A 20,502-nucleotide genomic window follows, 5' to 3' on the forward strand; every position below is an offset into this window, starting at 1 on the left:
GTGAGTGAGCAGGGCAGGGGCAAAGAGAGAGGGAGACACAGAGTGTGAAGCAGGCTCCAGGCTCTGAGCTGTGAGTACAGAGCATGATTCGGGGCTCAAACTCACAAACCAAGAGATCATGATCTGAGCTGAAGTCAGACGCTTAACTGACTGAGCCACCCAGGCAACCCAAGAAAATCCTTCTTAAAAGATATGATTCTTAAAACCACGTGGATTAAGCTAACCAGTTTTAAAAATTAAAAATAAAAATATTTCTTTAAAAATAAGCCCTGAGAGACAGCACAGCTTGACAGTGAGTTTCTTAAAAAATAAAAGGGATCTACACTGAAGCTGGACCGCGCTCCAGTGTCTCAGTTGGTTTATGGTCATTGTATTGGGAATTGCTCTGATGAAGAGTAGGCTCATGACAAACAGAAATACTACACCTTCACAACTTCAGCAATAGCTATTTCAATCCCACGTATTAAAACTAAAAATTCCTCCCAGAAAAATGAGATTCCCATTTTTGCTTACAAAATGCCACACACTAAACAGGGAGAAAAGGTGTAGAATCTGTTGCCCCTGGGGATGCGAGGAAGGTTACAAAAGACAAGTTAAGTATTTGCCCAAATATTTAAGCGAAATAAAACTGAAAAAATATTACAAGCCTATTTATTATATATCACCTTATCTTCAAATTTTTAATTACACTATTATTTATTGAGCACTTAATCTTGCTAAGTGTTCTTTATCTCAGAGATCACTCCAATTAGCTTATAAAACAGACCAACTAGTACGTAAAAACACAGGTTTTAAAGTACCTAGCTCATTCATACTTAACTGAAAACAATGTATAACAGCATGTTCTACTGACATGGAAAATAAACCAATTTTGGTTTTAATATTCAAGTGAGAACACTTTCCAAGGAAGGGCACAAAGGGAGTACATTCGAAAGTCAGAAAATATTTACATCCCAAACGTAGCTGTACACTGGAATTGATGATATTCTAAATTTAAATTATTGCTTCAAAAATGAATTTCAATAATCACCCAGAGTTACTTTTGCAAAAGATAGCCCCCCAAAACAAGGGTGCAGAGCTGGAGATCAAAAAACAGTGAGGGGGCGCCTGGGTGGCTCAGTAGGTTAGGCATCCCACTCTTGATTTCAGCTCAGGCATGATCTCACAATTCATGTCATGTTCTGGGCACTGACAGCACAGAACCTGCTTGGGATTCTCTCTCTGCACCCCCCCCCCCCGCCCCCCGCTCACACTCTCTTTCTCTCTCAAAATAAATAAAATAAATAAACTTTAAGAAAACAGAGGGAGAACATGAGAGCGAAATATGTTCCCTGAGGCTGAAAGGGAGGAGGTTAAAAAGTATGTTATTGGGAAAACTGAGAAAATCTTATATGGACTTGATATTAGATAATAATATTACATTAATGTAAGTTTCCTGAGTCTAATCATGGTTATGTTAAGAAGAGAAGTCTAATATTCTGGGACAAAGTGCCATGATGCTTGAAACTAAAATTCAAAGAGTTTAACAACAAGAATTTGTATATGCACACAGATTAAAAAAAGAGAAAATTCAGTAAAAATTAAAAACTTAAAAGAACTAGGTGAAGGATATATGGGTGTTGATGTCTTGTAACTTTTCTGTACATTCAAAATATTTCAATGAAAAGACTTAAGGAAAAATATTGCTCATATACAATCCTGAAAATGATTACCATCTATGGGCTATTTCGGTAGGCCAATATCAATTATTTGGTCAACACCTAAAAAATCACATGGAATTAGCAATGTTTACTAGACACTGGGCTAAATAACAACCCTATAAAACATTAAACTATCAGCTTAACACAAATGAGATGAAAAAGTACACCAAATACACTCATCTTTTGGCACCTATACTCAAAAAGAAAAGAAAATAGAATATGAGTTAAGTCATCATATACAGGGAGGTATCCACTTTCCTTCGTAACACATTACTGAAAATCAAGTATGTGACAGCCTAAGAAATGTTCTAAGAAGATATTCCATACATGGGGACTTTAAAAAGAAAGTACCAATGACACCTCGTCTTTTAGATATAATTTTCACAAAATATTTAATACTTCACACAGGCCCTTTAATTTTGTTCTTTTTCTTCAGAAATGCAGAAGTTCAAAGACTATCTGCCTGACATCCAAACCTGATGATTACCTATTTCTTCTGTGTATTTACTGGATTGCCACAATGGAATAATTTATCAACTACTTTTTCAAAAAGTAGAGAAAATATAATCTTTAAATAATTGTACATTATATTATAAAAATGGTGACACTTCACTGAATCTTCAAAATTAAACCATTATGTGTTATCTTACTGTTTGTTGTTAAGATGGCTCAAACTGTCTGTAACCCAAGGGGCAAAAATCAAATTAGCATATGAAAGACAGGTGAATGATATATAAGCGGTAGGACTGTTCAAAGGTTAACATAGGAAATTTAAAGAATCAGACTACTGAAAATACTTTTCATGATGATTTCCTGATTTCTGAAAACACAAAATACTACTGGATTAACTCTATCTATTTACTGGTGACAGAGTCACCTGAGTTGCTTAGGCTATCTGTGTTCTAAAAAGTGCATATGGATTAAAAACACAAAAGCACTTTTAAAATTACTAAGCATGAAGGGACACCTGGGTAGCTCAGTCAGTTTAGTGTCCAACTCTTGGTTTCATCTCAGGTCATAATCTCATGGTTCACGGGTTCAAGCCCCACGTGAGGCTCAGCAGTGACAGTACAGAGCCTGACAGGGATTCTCTCTCTCTCCTACCCTCTGCCATTCCCCCACACTTGCGCACACACAAGCACACACTCTCTGTCTCAAAATAAATAATAAATAAATTTTATTTATAAATATAAATATTTATATTTTAATAAATTATAATAAATATTTATAACTTATTTATAAATAAATTAATTAAATTTAAATAAACTTTAAATTTTACTAAGCATGAGGAATTTCAACCTAGGATTAAAAAGATTAGAGATTTGGGAGGATGTAGGTAAGAAAATTCATTTCCACAGAAAGAAATCTTTAATACATTTCTGTTAGCGAGATGGTATCTAAATAAGATTACAAAAAATGGTCATATCTTGTTTCTACAATTTTTTAATGAACGATAATTTACTGCATTTGTATAATGATCTAAAGCATACTGCATATGTGTAATAATTTCATACTTAAGACACCTGTGAGTCAAGTGATTTCAGAATTATCTTTATTATTTTAGACACAACGGAGCACCTGGGTGGCTCGACTAGTTAAGCATCTGACTTCGGCTCAGATTATTATCTCACCACTCCGTGAGTTCAAACCCCACATCAAACTCTGTGCTGACAGCTCAGAGCCTGGAGCCTGCTTCAGATTCTGTGTTTCCCTCTCTCTCTACCCCTCCCCTGCGCACGCGTGCGCTCTCTCTCTGTCTCTCAGTAATAAACATTAAAATGTATATATATATATATATATATATATATATATATATATATACACACACACATAAGGACACAAACTTAAAGACCTTCCCCAAACGACACAGGAGACACAGGCACTTGAAAGGAGTTTAAAAGAGTCTCAATTAACTATCTGGATGATCAAAATCTCTCAGTATTCTTTATAAACAAGTATCAAAATGAAACAACGTAACTAATGTAATAAGAATCCCAAACACTAAGGAAATTGTAAGGTAACACTATTTTTAGACACTCGAACCCAGAACTGCTCAAAGTGGTTAACAGTGACTCAAAACTGCCGCTGGAGCTGCATGCTGACTGTGAAGGCTGGTAATACCACAAAGATGTATGTACTTTGACAAGTTCCTTAAAATCTCAAACTGTTCGAGATGATAAATTCCAACCCTCACCCAAAGGTTTTTGTGAGGATTAAATGAGAAATATATGCAAATTATTTAGCACGGAAGTTGGTAACTTAGTATTATTCAGTAATTGATAGCAATTCTCATCAATTACTTTAGAACAAGCTCAAGCAATCAGAATTCACTAAAAGACACAGGAACAAACTCCAAATCTGTGGACATGAATTCAGTTATCTTTCCCTAGTAACTCACAGATTTACTTCAGTACTTTTCAAACAAGGATATGAAGTGGGGAACTAGGATATGAGAAACCACAAGGATAATTAATTATAAGGTAGTTTCTTGGATTATTAGTTTTTCACACAAATTAGGAGACATAGGGAAGCTGAATAACTAACTTTACATTTAATATCTGTTGAGAACTTTACATATCATTTTTATATTAAGCTAAACATGGACATAATGTGGACCAAACTGCAAAACACATTAAATTTTGAAGGTAAATATAACCGACCTCTGAAAATAGCTGCATTTGCTGACACACTTGTGGCTATGTCCTCAAACACACTGAATTTTAAGAAGTATTATTAAATATAAACTGGATCTACTAAGACAGATAAAATTCTGCATTCTGAACCCCTCTACATTACTGATCCCATTTTAAAATTTTTATATTTTAGATTTTAATATTCTCAAGTCATTTTTTTAATTTTTTTTTTTTAATGTTTATTTATTTTTGGGACAGAGAGAGACAGAGCATGAACGGGGGAGGGGCAGAGAGAGAGGGAGACAAAGAATCCGAAGCAGGCTCCAGGCTCTGAGCCATCAGCCCAGAGCCTGACGCGGGGCTCGAACTCACGGACCACGAGATCATGACCTGAGCCGAAGTCGGACGCTTAACCGACTGAGCCACCCAGGCGCCCCTCTCAAGTCATTTTTTTAAAATGCAAGTACACATGTCAATATAAGCGAAATCACAACCGTATAGGTTATAAGCATTTTAATGTGTTAACTTTTAAACAATGTAGATAAAGCAAAGCTATTACTGCAATCCTACATACACTCCACTCACCTGACATTGAATGTTTTACATTAAAATTACCTGTATATTGACTCTTTCAATCACACAGGAAAGGACATGCAAAACATGCATCTTTGTGTCACATTCTGTAACTTGCTGCAGCAGCTGAAAAAGTAGTGTGAACATGGTTTCCAAATACTGCAGGTAAACAGAAAAAAAACAAAGGGTTATAAGAGAAATAGAAACATCTTCACAAACTGAAATAACAAAATTAAATCATAATGTCAAAGCAATAAATAAGAGATCAGCAACCAGAACTCCAGCATTACCTAAAGAAAGCTGAAATTGTTCAAGTTGCCAACATTTAGGAATCGCATTCTTTTTTTTGGGGGGGTGGGGGGGGGATTTTCTTTTCTTTATTGTTCCTTAATTGGTCCATTTTAGAATTAAACTCATCCACAAAGTGAATCATGTTTTCAGTGGAAAACCATGTCTAAATTTTGTGTTTAAATTTTATATCGCTAAACTAAGCTGCTAACGTTGTCTGGTCAGTGTCCTTGTGTGCCTGTTGCCAATCACAAGATACTTTGTTTTGCAAAGTCTACTCATTGAAACAAAAGAAATACCAGTAAGTATACTCGCATACCAGCTCTCTGATGTGGCCCTTAAGATACGCTGCATGGAGATCTCACTTTCCATAGATATATATCTGTTATTCAAAGAATGACCGAATATTTATTATTAGGAAATAGGAAACAAATATCCATGTCTGGCCGTTAACGCCTAGATTACAAAATGACAGTAGGGATTAATAGGTCACAGAATGCCACATACTTAAATAAAACACACATCTGATCTTTCAGATAGTTCATTTTTAAGCAGATTTCTAAAACATATTTATTTCATCCCAAAATACCTAATGATTCTTTTCCTAATGAAAATCCTCTCTACAAGTTTGTCCATGTACGACCTCCACAAGAAGTACACACAGACACTTTATCATGTAACTTTCTTCTTGCCTAGTCTTCCTAAGAATAAATACTACCGCCATAGTCTTATTAACATATTTAACAAGTGCTTACTGAGTACCTGTTAAGTGAAACACCATGTGGGCTTCTGGGAATTAAATGAAGGGTAAAAAGATTGGTGTTCTATTCAAGTAATTTACAATCTAATGCAGGATACAGGCATATATACACAAAGAAATAGTTGAGGACTATAAGTAACAGACACAGATAAAACGAAGTTACTAGATGTTTTGTAATTGGAAAAAAGGTAAAAAAAAAAAAAAAAAAAAAAAAAAAAGTTTAACAGTCACCTCCAAAACAGTTAAGATAGCTAAAAAAAAAAAAAAAAAAAAAAAAAAAGCAGAATATAAGTAAACAGTTATGAATTAAAAAATTACCAATAAAGGTAGTAAACTTCCAAAATCATCTTAATGTACTTTTAAATTTGGCTTCAATAAGTATCACATACATATAATTTCATTTATAAAATAACACTTAATTTGCAAAAGACATAGCAGATTGTGATCAATCTTAAAAATATTCTCACCGGCAGAAACTGATCTGTTCTAAATTCAAAATCATCAACAGGTAAAGAGCAGTTAAGGAATACTGAGGATGTATGAGGTTAATCAGAATAAAATAGATCTAAAACCCAAATATGATACTCAAAAACTATATTTTAAGCGATCTAACAAATTTCACAAAAAAATCAGTTACTTAAAAGTGTTAAAATTCTTCACAATGAAATATTTTTTATTTTAAAGATTTTATTTTTAAGTAATCTCTACACCCAACATGGGACTGGAACTCACAACCCTGAGATCAAAAGTCACACACTCCACTGTCTGAGCCAGCCAGGCACCCCATCACAATGAAGTATTTTTAAATTCTTTAAAGGATATTTAACTTCAGTGTTGTCGCTGTTTCAATACGGACCTAAAAGAAAGTACATCATGAGATTTTAATAATTCTGAAACTAAATATCATTAATATCAAATGGCAGGAAATTTACTCCAAATCACTTTTACTTTTTGCTAATATTAAAGTCACAGAGGTTATTAACATCTAGAAATAAAAGAATATTCCTCTTATTTTGCAACAAGACTTGAAAAAGTCAACTAGTGTCCATTCCCACCCTTCTCAGTTTCTCATAATTTGTTTCAACAGTCTTTAATCCAGGGGGTGCTTCCAGGAAAATGGATAATTTGCTCTAAGTGTGAGACAAGGGTGGGACTAAGAGAAGAGTACAAAGGTGCTGCCACACGGGGAGAGAAGGCTGAGATCACAGATGAGAGACAGGCAAATGGGTGAGACTGGTGAAGCTGGCAGATGTTTGGTGAAGAGGAAGGGAGGAGAAAATGGAAAGAGGAGGGAGAAGGAAGAACACACATTCCCATCTGCAACCACAATTACAGGAAATCCGTGAAATATCCAAAGATCTATTTTGAGATTTTCTAAACTCCAAAGTTCACAAATACACAAAGATTTGTACAGGTTCCTGACACTTCCAAATCTTAATTTCTTTGTGTGTCAGCACGTTATGCGGGCAAATCACACCACAACAGCATCATCCCTATCACTCTCTTTCAAGGGGGTTATCAGAGGGAAAATCCTCTGATTTCCCTCTTTCAATCCCCTTGAAAGAGGGAAATCCTCTTTCAAGGATTTGGTCAGCTAAACTGGCACAGGCTACGATACCCAGAGTTTCCACAAAACATAACATGAACTCAAGCCATGACTACATTCTATATCTAGTTAAATGTTTCAACTAAAGGAAAGAAATTCACTCAATATGCATTATACTCCCCCAGATCAAATGACAATGTGAAAATGTCAGGCAACTATCAGAGATAGAGATGTACTCCACCCAGTGGCCTTGGATACTATAAAATTTATGGAGTCCTATTTGAGAAGTTGCTTTCTCCAGTAACTGCATTATATATTTTTGTAAAGATTTAGCCTTTTTAAAATTCAGTTATTCATTCATTTATTTATTAATTTTGGGGGAGGGGCACAAGTAAACAAGGGGCAGAGAGAGAGAGAGAGAGAGAGGGAGAGAGAGAGGATTCCATACAGGTTCCACATTGTCCACGTAGAACTCGAAGTGGCTCGAGCTTGCCTGAAATGTGGCTTGACTGAACTCATGGACCGTGAGATCATGAGCAGAGCCGAAGTCAGATGCTTAATTGACTGAGCCACCCAGGTGCCCCCGGTGCACCTGCACTATCTCTACTCTGTTGCAGCCAGTCTTGTGATGACGTGGTTATAAGATAAGGAAACCACATAGATAACCGTAGTTGCTCAGGATTAAATCTATCCCAACCCTGTAAAAGCACTCAAGCAAGATAATGTAGATAATGAAAGCCAGAGAACATTTAGATTCAGCAGTATCTATATAAGCACATGCATATATACACACATGAACACATCTACACATATGTACATATCTACATGTTTGTATACTGCCGTGTACATAAATATGTGTATAAAGTATCCTCCCACATTAGCCAGCATTTCTCACAAGATGAAATTAAAGATCTTATATACACTAGAAGGCCAAAGTGTGCAACCTTAACTTGGTACCTTACTAAACAAAGTCTTAGAAGTATCAACAAAATATCGGTGGCAGGATCAAACAAGTGTAGAAGATGTAAAACTGAGATGAAATCACCAGAAGATACACAGGAAAAGGGCAAAAGCTGAACCTACAGCAGCATTCCCTCTAAGAGTATTCCTTAGATATTAGTGTATGTGTCATCTTGGATAGTCACTATTCAAATGTATGTTTCAAAGGTTCTCCTCAGTCCTAAAGCAAAGAGGACTACTGGAATATTTAGCCCAGTGTTTTCCAAACTTATCCAGCCATGAAACCCTTTTTCTCCAGTAATACTTATTGGGATGTAATTAATGTTCCACTCTTAAAGTGCAGAATTAAATTTCTCTTATTTCTTTCTGAACAGATACCTCAAAAATGAGTAAAAGATTCAAAAAATTTCTCGATTTCCCTAAGAAAACTTAAGTGAAATTTAATCCTTTTGTAACACTTTCATAAAACATTTAATGTCTTCTGTCTGATACCTCTAAGAGCAAATGTTTCCAAGTGGGAAAAGAAAAACTTTAACCTATAAATACTTTAAAGGTATTACAAAAGTAAACTCATTCCAGCAAACAGTAATCTAAAGTTTTATTTATTTTTTTTAAATTTTTTTTAACGTTTATTTATTTTTGAGACAGAGAGAGACAAAGCATGAACAGGGGAGGGTCAGAGAGAGGGAGACACAGAATCTGAAACAGGCTCCAGGCTCTGAGCTGTCAGCACAGAGCCCCACGCGGGGCTCGAACTCACGGACGGCGAGATCATGACCTGAGCTGAAGTCGGCCACTTAACCGACTGAGCCACCCAGGTGCCCCTAAACAGTTTTATTAATAAACTTTTAAGAATTTAGACATGGTAAAATAAAACTGGATTCCCTTGTAACTTCCCATGTTTAAACTATTTAATAGTTACAGCATTATATTTAGAGTAAATTCCCAACTATTTACACAAAGTAGATAATGGCCAAGTGACAAATCCAAATAACAGTTCTATCTGCCTTTGGAATACATTGAGCTTCTACAATGGGTTTATTTATTTATTTATTTATTTTTAATTGGGAGAGCAATAGAGAAAGAGAGAATCTTAAGCAGGCTCCACACACAGTGCAGAGCCCAATCCGGGGCTTGATCCCACAACACTGGGATCATGGCCTGAGCTGAAACCAAGAGCTGGATGCTCACCCGACTGAACCACCCAGGAGCGCTGACAGGTTTACCTTTCTAATTATGTTTTCCTTCACAGAACATTATTTTTCTGACCCTCTCTGACTCTTCAAAAAAAAAAAAGAAAAAAGAATATTATGTCAACACTTATTATAAAGGAAACAATTCCAATGGCTAAAACACACACACACACACACACACACACACACAGAACACAGAAAGTAGCTCATGTACACACGTCGAAATGAGAAAAGGATGGCCCAAGCTTTTGCTGAAAAACAGGCTGATAGAATGGGTTCAAAAAATTTTTTAAAGGAGTATACTGAGAAATGATTACACAAGACCTCAGCCTAATTCGGGGGCAGAAAAAAAAATCACGTAATTTTACATAAAAAAAACTTGAAACTGAGGAAAAGACAACTAGACTCCATCTTTTCAAGACTATGCTAGGGTCCAGTCTAAGCCCAACACAAGGAATATGTACAGTAAGTCATGAATATATTCACTCAGGCATAAAATAAAGCACCACAAGGAAGAAGCAACTATTCCACACAGTGTTCAACTTCTTAACAAAAACAAACAAAAACAAAAACAAAAAACAAAAAACAAAAAAAAAAACCCCACAACTCTAAGTAACTGACCTGACCCACATGTTAAAACAGCAAACTTACTGCTTTTATGGGAATAAAGCAACCAAGAAGCCATCAGCAAGTTTTCAGTGACGAAATATCAAGAATTTTCTATCAGGGCACCTGGGTGGCTTAGCCAGTTAAGCATGTGACTTCAGCTCAGGTCATGATCTCACCATTCAATGAATTTGATTCCCACATTGGGTGAGCTCGAGCCCAGCTTCGGGTGAGCTCGAGCCCAGCTTCGGGTGAGCTTGAGCCTCGCTTTGAGTGAGCCTCTCTTCTCTCCCTCTCTCTTCCTCTCTCTCTGACCCTCATGGGATTCTCTCTCTCCCTCTCTGCCCTTTGCCCACTTGTGCCCTCTCTGACTCTACCAAAAAAAAGAATATTATGTCAACACTTATTATAAAGGAAACAATTCCAAAGGCTAAAACACACACATACACACACACACACACACACACACACCAAAAATCCCTTCAAAAATGAGAGACAAAGAAAAAATTAACAGTCAAGATGAACTAGATGGTGGTACCTCAAGTATGAGAATGACAAAATCCATACTGAATAAGAAAAAAAAAATATGTAAGCTAAAAAAGAATCTTTAAAAAAAAATGTCATCTGACTCTACAAAACTAGAATTTAGTTAAACGTCTTTTCACTGACTCTTCGTGATAAGGGTAAATAATAATCAAAGAACTTCCCTCCCTTAAGTCAAACTGCTCGCCAAGGAATAACTACAAGAGTGAAAGGTTACCAACATGCTAAATCTATAAACTATTCCTGAATATGAAGCTTAACATAAATTAAACTTATAAAAAATAGTCTTAAAACATTTAAGGAACATACCACTAAGTCTTGATCTTGAAGCAAGTTACAAATTGCCTCATATAACATGGGTCTTAAGTCAGACTTGAATTTCACAGAAATCCACTGACCGATGAGCCAAATCACCCTGCGTCGCAATGGCTTATATCTGAATAGGGAAAAATCATGAAATTAAAATGGTAAATATTCTACAAAGTATATTTCATTTAGTGTATTTTATCATTTAAATTTAAAATATAGTAAGGAAGCAATCTGTATTGTTTATATAAAAACTTAAAAGCCACTTCTAAATGTACCACAGTACACGTACTACAAAACCACCTAAGCTCTCAAATTTAAGTATCCTCAAAAATAATGATATTTTTAAAGTTGTAAACCATTTTCAGTAACATTATACACATTTCTTTATGATCATCTTTTCTAAAGGAAATGAAGGCTCTTTAAAGCAAGAAAAAAAAACCCACAAAGCTATAAACAATTATGTTTAAGAATTCTACCCATAAAGTCTCTTACTGATACTATATAAATTTTAGTGGCGAGATGCTGTTTTGTGCATAAATGGAATAAGCTAATGAAGATTCCACATTTTTTAGAAAATTATAAAATTTTAAGATGACCAAGCACATAGAAAGAACTGCTCATTAAAGTTGAAAAATAGTTGCTTAAGTATTCCCTGCCCTCAAAACGTTTACAACTCACCTAAAAGAATTAAAGAATGTAAAGCTATATACTAGGATTTCAGAAAAGGAAGAGAAAGGAGTGGGTGGGGGAAATGGGATCTGAATAGCCTTTAAGCTAAACAATACTTGGGTAGAAAATCGAGAAGATGCTATTTGAAGGGACAGGGACTGTTTAAACGAAGTCACAGAGGTGGAAGTAAACAAGACTTGTATACAGTGTAATGGAGGAACCATAGACCCATCAATTTTGAACGGAGATCTCCGAGACTGCTACAGTCAACATTCTATTCCGGATACACAGAAGGAAGCTTAGAAAGGTCAAATTCTAAGTTCACTTAGATCACAGTCACTTCTGGGCAGAGTTAAAATTAGAAGTTAGTTTATTCCCCAAAATATGGTCCCTGGACCAGCAGCATCATTATCCTGGAAGCGTGACAGAATCATACAATCTGACCCAGACCCTAAAATATAACCTATATCAGGACGTGCATCTCAACAAGATCACCAACAGATTCATACGCATGTTTGAGAAATACTGGTCTAGATCAGCTCAGTCCAGAAGAAATATAATGCAAGTAAATATGTGATTTTACATTTTTTATTACCCACATTAAAATAAGTAAAAAGTAAAATTTTCATATTTTTATTTATCTCAATATATCCAAAATACGATCATTTCAACATCAATACATATTTTACACTCCCCAGGTTTCCAATTTAAAGTCATTTCATCACTTTTATTAAATTCATTTCAACTATTCATTAGCCATATGTAGCAGGTACTGTACCTGACAACACAGATCTAGAGTAAATAGCCTCTAGGCTTTAAGGAAAATCAAAGCACACATGTGTCTTTCTACTGAAGGCTTTCTCTAGATCAAAGGTTCACTAACTTCCTGTGGGCAGAGTCACAATACATCTTATTCACCATACACTTTAAGGGGCATAGCAAATTCATGGCAAACTGAAAATATTCAATGACTGAATAAATGATTAACTCAACCAATAAATAGCTACTTATTGGGCAAAATTACTTTTTAAAAAAAATGTTTATTTCGAGAGAAAGCGAAAGCAGGAAAGGAGCGAGAGAGAGGATAGACAGAATCCCAAGCAGGCTCCACGCTGCCAGTACAGAGCCTGACTTGGGGCTTGGCTCGATCTCATGAACTGTGAGATCATGAGCTGAGCCAAAATCAACATGGAAGCCTTAACCGACTGAGCCACCCAGCCACCCATGGTCAAAATTACTTTTAAAGCATCTCCAACTCTACAGTTCTATGGCTCTCAAGATTTATAAAATGAGCCATACGTGGATGTCTTCTATTCATTCATTATTGTAGTTAAAAAACGCTATCTGATCTAAGACTACATGCGACACATTCTGATAGGCACCGCATCTACAGAAATAAATCAGAAGAAAAAAATTATAGAAACTACGAGAGTCCTTTTCCCTTACATTTTGGTCACTCGGTACCTAAAATCAAGCAGTCAAGTACTTAAATGTATATGAAACCTAAGAACTGGGAAAAGTCCTACTAAGTGTCAGGTCTGTCCTACTCAATGAGGCAACACAACACAGCCCTAATGTGTGTCCAAATTCTTTCCGCCATGGTGTCCCTTCGTCCCATCCACCCCCTTCCAGACCTGCAGCATGCTGTGTGGTCCCAAGACAGTCAGTCACTTTTCAGGGCTACCCCTTGTGCTAGACTACTAGTCACACCAGGCTCAGCTCAGGCTAAGTATCCCACTGGCTTTCTTTTGTACACATTTTCTTCCTACATTTCAGCGACCTCCATCTTCCCTTACCTTTGCATAAAATTTCCTCCTGCAAAGTATCTTATCTAACAACAAACATTTCATACTTGTTACAATTCACATGTGAAGTAAAATAACATAACTGTCTTTATTTTTCTTAGCTGTAAACAGCACGTCTTTTTTTACACTTGATACTACCAGCTAAGTCATAACTTTTTAAAAATTTTATGCAATTTTAATGTCTTGTCTTCATCAGAAAATTAAAAAGTAAAATAAGTATATCATAAACACCAAATTTTATACTTACCTATTGTGAATGACTTGTAATTCTGGAAGAAGTTGGTTTTTAAACCACTGATCAAAATCAACACTGTCAAACAGCTCATAAGCTGCTAATCCAACAGCATTATACACTACAAAGAAGATTTGAGAAAAAAAAAAATTTAATTTCAGATGCTGGGCCAAATGTTAAGTATCCTATGTAAGAAACTAATCCTTAGGAACTACTTTAAAACATGTAATATACTAATAAGGGAAAATTTACAATGTTAATCAGACAAATCACTTAAATAGCAATTTCAGAAAGATTAAAGTTTCTTTAGACACTTTTTCCTAAACAGCCCTTAGTGCTTTCAAACAGAAAATTGCATTCAATTAAAACTATTCAAATCAAATTATAAAAATTAAAAAGCAACATCTGCTTCCAAAGGGTCACAGTATTTTATGATCTGGTCCCTACATACCTACCTCTCTCCATCCTCATCTCTCAGCACAAACCGTTAGGCTTTATGTTCCGTTCTGTTTAAACCAAAATACTCCCAGTTCAAAACTTAACTGCATTTGCTCCCTTTCTCTTCAAGTTTTTGTACATACTGCTCCTTCTGCCTGGAACTCTCTTCTCACACAGGCCCCCTCCCCTTGCTAACTCCCACTGATCCTGGTGTTCTCGCATTACACTTCTTTAGGAGCCTTTCCCTAGGCATACCAAAACTCCTTTTGGTCTTCCAATGTACTACTTAACTGCTACCTATTTTAGAATTAATCAACTGGTACTATGTTATAATCAACTGTCTGCTTATCTCCCCCACCACACAGTTCCTAAATTGTAGGTACCCCTGTATCCCAACCTCCCAGAGTAACACCTGCCACAAACTAGACATACCAAACATTTATTACTCAAGAAATGTTTTAACATCACTTTAGTTTAACATACCAGCATCTTTGATTAATAGTGCATTCATATCTTCCACATTAGTGGGCCCTGTGAAAATAAGTTTTAACAAGGGTAAATCAAACTAATTTTTAAAAGATATTTGATTTCAACTCAATTTGCTAGTTTCCCATTTCAGTTAAGTACAAACAATTTCATGATATTAAATATACATGGACATGTAAATGGAAAGCCTAAGTTTTTAATCATCATGGAGAACACAGGTACAAGATGTAAAACCTTATTACAATTTTAAAAATCATTATAACATATTTGAAAAATGTTATGTCAGCAACATTCTAGCAAAGTATATGCCACAAATTGCTAACTAGCACATAATACCTTATTACAGCCTGATTAAAAAAAAAAAAACAAAAAAAAAAAACCTCTTAAAAGAAAGAATAAAAAGATGAATCCCACAAAAGAAAAATTTTTAAAAAGAACAAGCACAAGGGTACCTGGGTGGCTCAGTGGTTAAGCATCTGACTTCAGCTTAGGTCATGATCTCGCGGTTTGTGGATTTGAGCCCCCTATCGGGCTCTGTTCACAGCTCAGACAGAACCTGGAGCCTGCTTCAGATTCTGTGTCTCCCTCTCTCTCTGTCCCTCCCCCACCCATACTCTATGTGTCTCTCAAAAAAATAAACATTAAAAAAAAAAAAACAAACAAGCACAGGCTATTCACCCAAGCAGCTCAAAATAAGTCAGATCATTACAGTGTATTAAAGGATGACAACACAACGAAAAGTGCAAACAGAAACAGGAGAGCCATCATATAAAGTGGAACCTTCAGAATAAAAAGGTGGCAGTCTCTGGGGCACCTGGGTGGCTCAGTCTTAAGGTTAAGCATCCAACTCAATTTCAGCTCAGGTCATGATCTCATGGTTTGTGAGTTGAAGCCCCACATTGAGCTCTGCACTGACAGCATGGTGCCCACTTGGAATTCTCTCTTCCCCTCGCTCTCCCTGCCCCTCCCCCACTCTCTCTCTCAAAATAAAAAAATAAGCATTAAAAAAATTTTTAAAAAGTTGGCAGTCTCACACTATTGTCCAGAAAGGAGTGTGTGATGGTTAAGCCATGAAAAGCAGTTTACTTAGTAAGTCTATTGCTCTAGGATACAAAGATTTTGAACAAGTTTATCAAAGCACTCTTCTGCTGTTAAGTATGAATTCTTAAGCTCACCAGGCTAATACGCTGGAATAAATACAGCCCTAAATAAGCAAACTGCTCCACAACTAGGAAGAAAACTAAACTTAGTAATCACTGAAAACCTTACGAGCATCCAACAACTTATCAGAGGGTAACCTAAATAACTTATCCACTTTACTACAGTGGTTAAAACAAATAATAATAAATGCATGGGTGAAAATGGAAATGACATTCTCAACTCAACAAAAAAAAGTAACTTAAGCAGTCTAAATACCATCAAATTTAAGAATTTAGTTCATAACTATACCTTAGAAATCAATCCATATGAAAATACAATAACACTCAAATTCAAAACCTGACTGAGAGTGTTCTTGCTTAAATTATAAACCAAGGGAAAAAAACTATCTATTAGGTTTCTGAGAGAACAAAAGCCTGAAAAGTGAGCTACTCTCGCACAACTACAAACAAGATCAGGCATCTCCTTCCCTATGGCAGCTTCTCTTGCTGTTATTTCCTTGTATAATCACCTACTCAATCCTTCATCCCTTACAATGTGATTCCTGCCCCAACAATTCAAATAATCTTTTGTCTCAGGGGATTTTACTGCCTTCTGCCTCTTCTATCACTGGCCATTTCTAGTAACATGCTCTTCTATCCAGGATTCACCCCCATACTGTTTCTTACATCTTTGCATTAGTTTTTTACCTGGCTTTTTTGTAGGACCTTCACCTCTTCCTATGCCTAAAGGTGAAAATCTCAGTGTTCAGTCTTTAAACTTGCTTTTCTTCTCCCAAGCCTCCTTATACACACACTCCAAAAGGAAAACTCTATCTCTAACCACTACTAACAACTGTCTCCCTGTCATTAAGATTCTAAAGTTCAGGATCATGTCTGACCACTTTCCCTTGCTCAGTAGTCAATTAGGTGGCAAAAGTCAATCAACAAACAGTTACTGAGTGTACTAGGCACTGGGAATTATGTGTGAACAAGACAGATATGATCAGTGCCCTCGTCCTGGAATTTACTATATAGCAGAGAAGTCAAAAATGATAAATCGCAGTTAATAATTAAGTAATTAATTACGTGTGTAGCTGCAAACAAAGATCAAATAACAAAATTTTCCCATCATCATTCTCTCTTAAATCCGTTACCTTCTTTCCATTCCCACTACCACCATTCTGAGTCTAACATTTGTTACTCTCATCTTTTTTCCCCACTGCTTTCTACAGCACGCTCCAGGTAGACTATTTCCCCATCCAATATACTTGACCATGTAAAGCACTATTCCGCTTCTGAGGCTAGTGTGTTTATGAGAACAAAATCCAACTATCACGTTCAATGCCTATCTCAAGGTTGCCTTCGTCAGTTGCCCATTCTTGTTCTCCGTCCTGAAAGCCATCCAACAGAAAAGAACACATTGCGGGAAACATGGATGGCTCAGTTGGTGAAGTGTCTGACTCGTGACTTCGGCTCAGGCCATGATCTCATGGTTTGTGGATTAGAGCCCCACAGATTCTCCTCTCCCTCTCTGCCTCTCCCCTATTCTCTCTCTCTCTCTCAAAATGAATAAACTTTAAAAAAAAAAAAAAAAGAAAAGAAAAAACAAAAGAACACATTCGGGTCTTTCTCAGATTTCTATTATATGGTGTAGGAAATAGTGCATTGCACATAGCAGGCATTCAAACTATTTTAAGTCAACATGCATTAATAGATAAAGTATCATAAAATATACCTCACCTTGAAGTGTTTGCATCATTTCTAGAAGTACAGGAGTAAGAGTCTGATTATATTCATGGAATATATCTATAAATAGTACTTCAGTGCAAGGCTAGAGAGGAAAAAAACCAAATTTCCAGTGACAACAATGGTATATTGTACTGATTAATTCTACAATAAAGAAAAGAATACCCATTCTTAAAATCCTAAAACTCCAAAAATGTTTCCAATTTCTGGTATCTTTACATAAAGATTACAATTTTTATAAATATACTGCGGGGGGGTGGGGGGGACTCAAAATTTAATTTGATTCCTAACATAGAAAAAGTTTATTTCGCTATTTGAATCATTTAGCATTATGTATTCAAAAAGTAAAACTACAAAGAGAAAAAAACATTTTTAATTCACAACTCCTTAAATTAAAAAAGCAATCTGAAGCCACATTCACTTGCAGATTCAGTGCTGTAACGGACTACCCAGGAATTAATACATTAAAAATTATAAATTTTGTTAGCAATGACATAACCACAACTCATGAGTTCAATTCACTACACAGAATAGCATTCCTTTTAACAGACACAAACAGTAACAGAAGTCAATGTTAAGTATATAAAAAGAATGATTCTTTTTGGTTCTTAAAAGTACTGAATCACTACATGTTTCATGATATAAAAGAATTACACATTTTGAAGGTACTATGCTTTATGTTTTAAAAGAAATCTTCTATACATACTGAAGCATGTACAGATGAAATGATATGTCACCTCAAATACTTGCTTTAAAATAATCCAACTGGGGTTGGGGGTTTACTTATATGAAACAAGACTAGCCATGAGTTGATGACGAATAAATGAAGTTTGGGATACAAAGTTTAAAAAAATTAAAGTGGTTAATTTTTTTTTTAATTTTAAAGCACTAATAATTTTTCTAATAATCTCTCTGGTTTTCCATGTAACCTTATATAACTAAAAACATTTACATTTTTAGAAAAATTAAAAAATCATGTAAATTATATAAACACAAGTTTTCATTAAAAAAATAGTTCAAAGACTACATTTGATAAAATTTTCTCAAATGTTGGCCATACCAATAATGCATGCTTAGAAAGCGTTCTAAAATTAAAAACTGTAGGCTGGTCTCTGAGAATCACACCAGGTGGTATAAGAAACAATGTATCAAAAAAAGCTTTAGAATTACTGAAATACTTAGGAGAGGGAAAAAATCATTCCAGCCAAAAAGACAGTTTTCATTTTCAAAAACATTTATTTCTGCAGTGACAATTATTTTCCAATCAGTATGACTGTAAAATAAAGAAAAATTCTGTTTCCAACCCCCAACTTAACAACAAAAAAATTCAGGTTAAAATTCATAATTTAATTAAGTACTTTCCTCTCAATTTGTCTAGTTTAATGCTTGGAATCATCAATAGAATATCATTCTCTACTAAGAGTTACAGAAATATTAAGCATATTTTTGCACAATATTTTAAGCAGGAAATTGACAATATTTTCCTGTCAATTTTTCTTTCCATCAATACTTACCCTCAAACTGTATTTCCAAGAATCTCCCCCTGTTTCTTCCACTGCTGTAATTAAAAATATGACCAATGATGCTCTCCAGAAATGCAATAATGATGTTTCCAAAATCAAGGTTTGGAATATCAAGATTTTAAATAACCAGTCTATTCCCATGAGTGGTTTTAAACATTTTACCGAAAGCAAATCCTTGGGAACACAACACCTTACACATATTTATTATACACTACAGATCATATCTGTGAATATCAGTGTCCTATCAAGTGCTGACATAGCATTTGCACTTTCATTAAAAATTCTGTATGCAGGAAAGCTCAAAATGTTTGTCACTTTCAAAGTATCTGATATCATCTGATTGTACATAGTATAAGCATTCAAATACAGCTATAATCCTGGTATTATTTCATCTCAATAATTTTTTTCAATGTTTTGTAAATTAAAATAGTCACATTTTCCAAAAATTCCCAATATTTAAAGAAAAATTTTCAAAAAATAAAATACTTTAGGGGACTTTTACAGATAGAGGAATTCAGTGATTCATATTACATTACTATATATACTACCCAAAGAAAGCAATATGAAACAGAATATTTTAGCTAAGAGAAAAAGCAAAAACACAAAAGGATACACTGTAATGCTGTATTTTCTAAATGAAATAAATTTATTTTTACATAACAAAAAGAGGGAGAGGTCTTCCAAAATGTTTAAGGCATTCTTAAATTATTAGGGAACACGAACAGAACTACATAAAGTCACCCAAAGGGATGAAAAAAGGTTAAAATTTAGCCTATGTTTGACCATGGCCGAAGTAATTTGCACATAGGCACTTTACAGACACACACCAGGTACTTTATTTATTAAGCAGACAATTTCTTGATTTTCTGTAGGAATGACTCAGATATATTTATTCTATTACTAAAATTCAAAGAGATAAAAAAGATCTCCTGGAAAAATATTTTAATCATCAAAAGACTCATTTTAAATTAAAATTTAAATAGGTGATCCATTCAGCAATTCAGAAATTTTCCAAATTTATTTTTTGAAATAAAAATTTCTACAAATAAAGTATAAGATGGGATGAATCACACACCTGATAATTGAGACAAGAGGTGTTTTTGATTTAAACTATATGATATGTTCATAGGAACATCTAACAATTTTAAAAGGTCTATTTCTGGAGAAAACTCCACATATTTGAAAAAATCATTTTCTGCTTTTGTTCCAATGGATAATAAAGAGAGGATATATTAATTTTTAAAAGCCATGATTCTCAGAACAAAAGTTTTATATTAAAAATACAGTGGTATATATATCACTCAAAGAGACGATATGTATTTAGGAAAGGGGGAGAAAAGCCATGGGAAAACT

At 35.0% G+C, this 20,502-nt stretch overlaps 1 protein-coding gene across 1 annotated transcript in view; it reads right to left on the reverse strand.

Annotated features, from left to right (window-relative positions):
- IPO11 (importin 11) overlaps window positions 1-20,502 on the reverse strand; it is a 198,499-nt gene that overhangs the window by 114,511 nt on the left and 63,486 nt on the right. Inside the window, exons 12-19 of the mRNA XM_060635693.3 lie at window positions 19,141-19,184; window positions 17,621-17,711; window positions 14,739-14,786; window positions 13,833-13,938; window positions 11,112-11,238; window positions 6,777-6,810; window positions 6,422-6,462; window positions 4,949-5,065 (exon numbers count right to left, since the gene is read on the reverse strand). Of these exons, the coding sequence (XP_060491676.1) occupies window positions 4,949-5,065; window positions 6,422-6,462; window positions 6,777-6,810; window positions 11,112-11,238; window positions 13,833-13,938; window positions 14,739-14,786; window positions 17,621-17,711; window positions 19,141-19,184 (608 nt within the window). The remainder of the gene's footprint in view (window positions 1-4,948; window positions 5,066-6,421; window positions 6,463-6,776; window positions 6,811-11,111; window positions 11,239-13,832; window positions 13,939-14,738; window positions 14,787-17,620; window positions 17,712-19,140; window positions 19,185-20,502) is intronic.

This window comes from Panthera onca, chromosome A1 (assembly GCF_046562875.1).
Source record: "Panthera onca isolate mPanOnc1 chromosome A1, mPanOnc1 haplotype 2, whole genome shotgun sequence".
NCBI lineage: Eukaryota > Metazoa > Chordata > Mammalia > Carnivora > Felidae > Panthera > Panthera onca.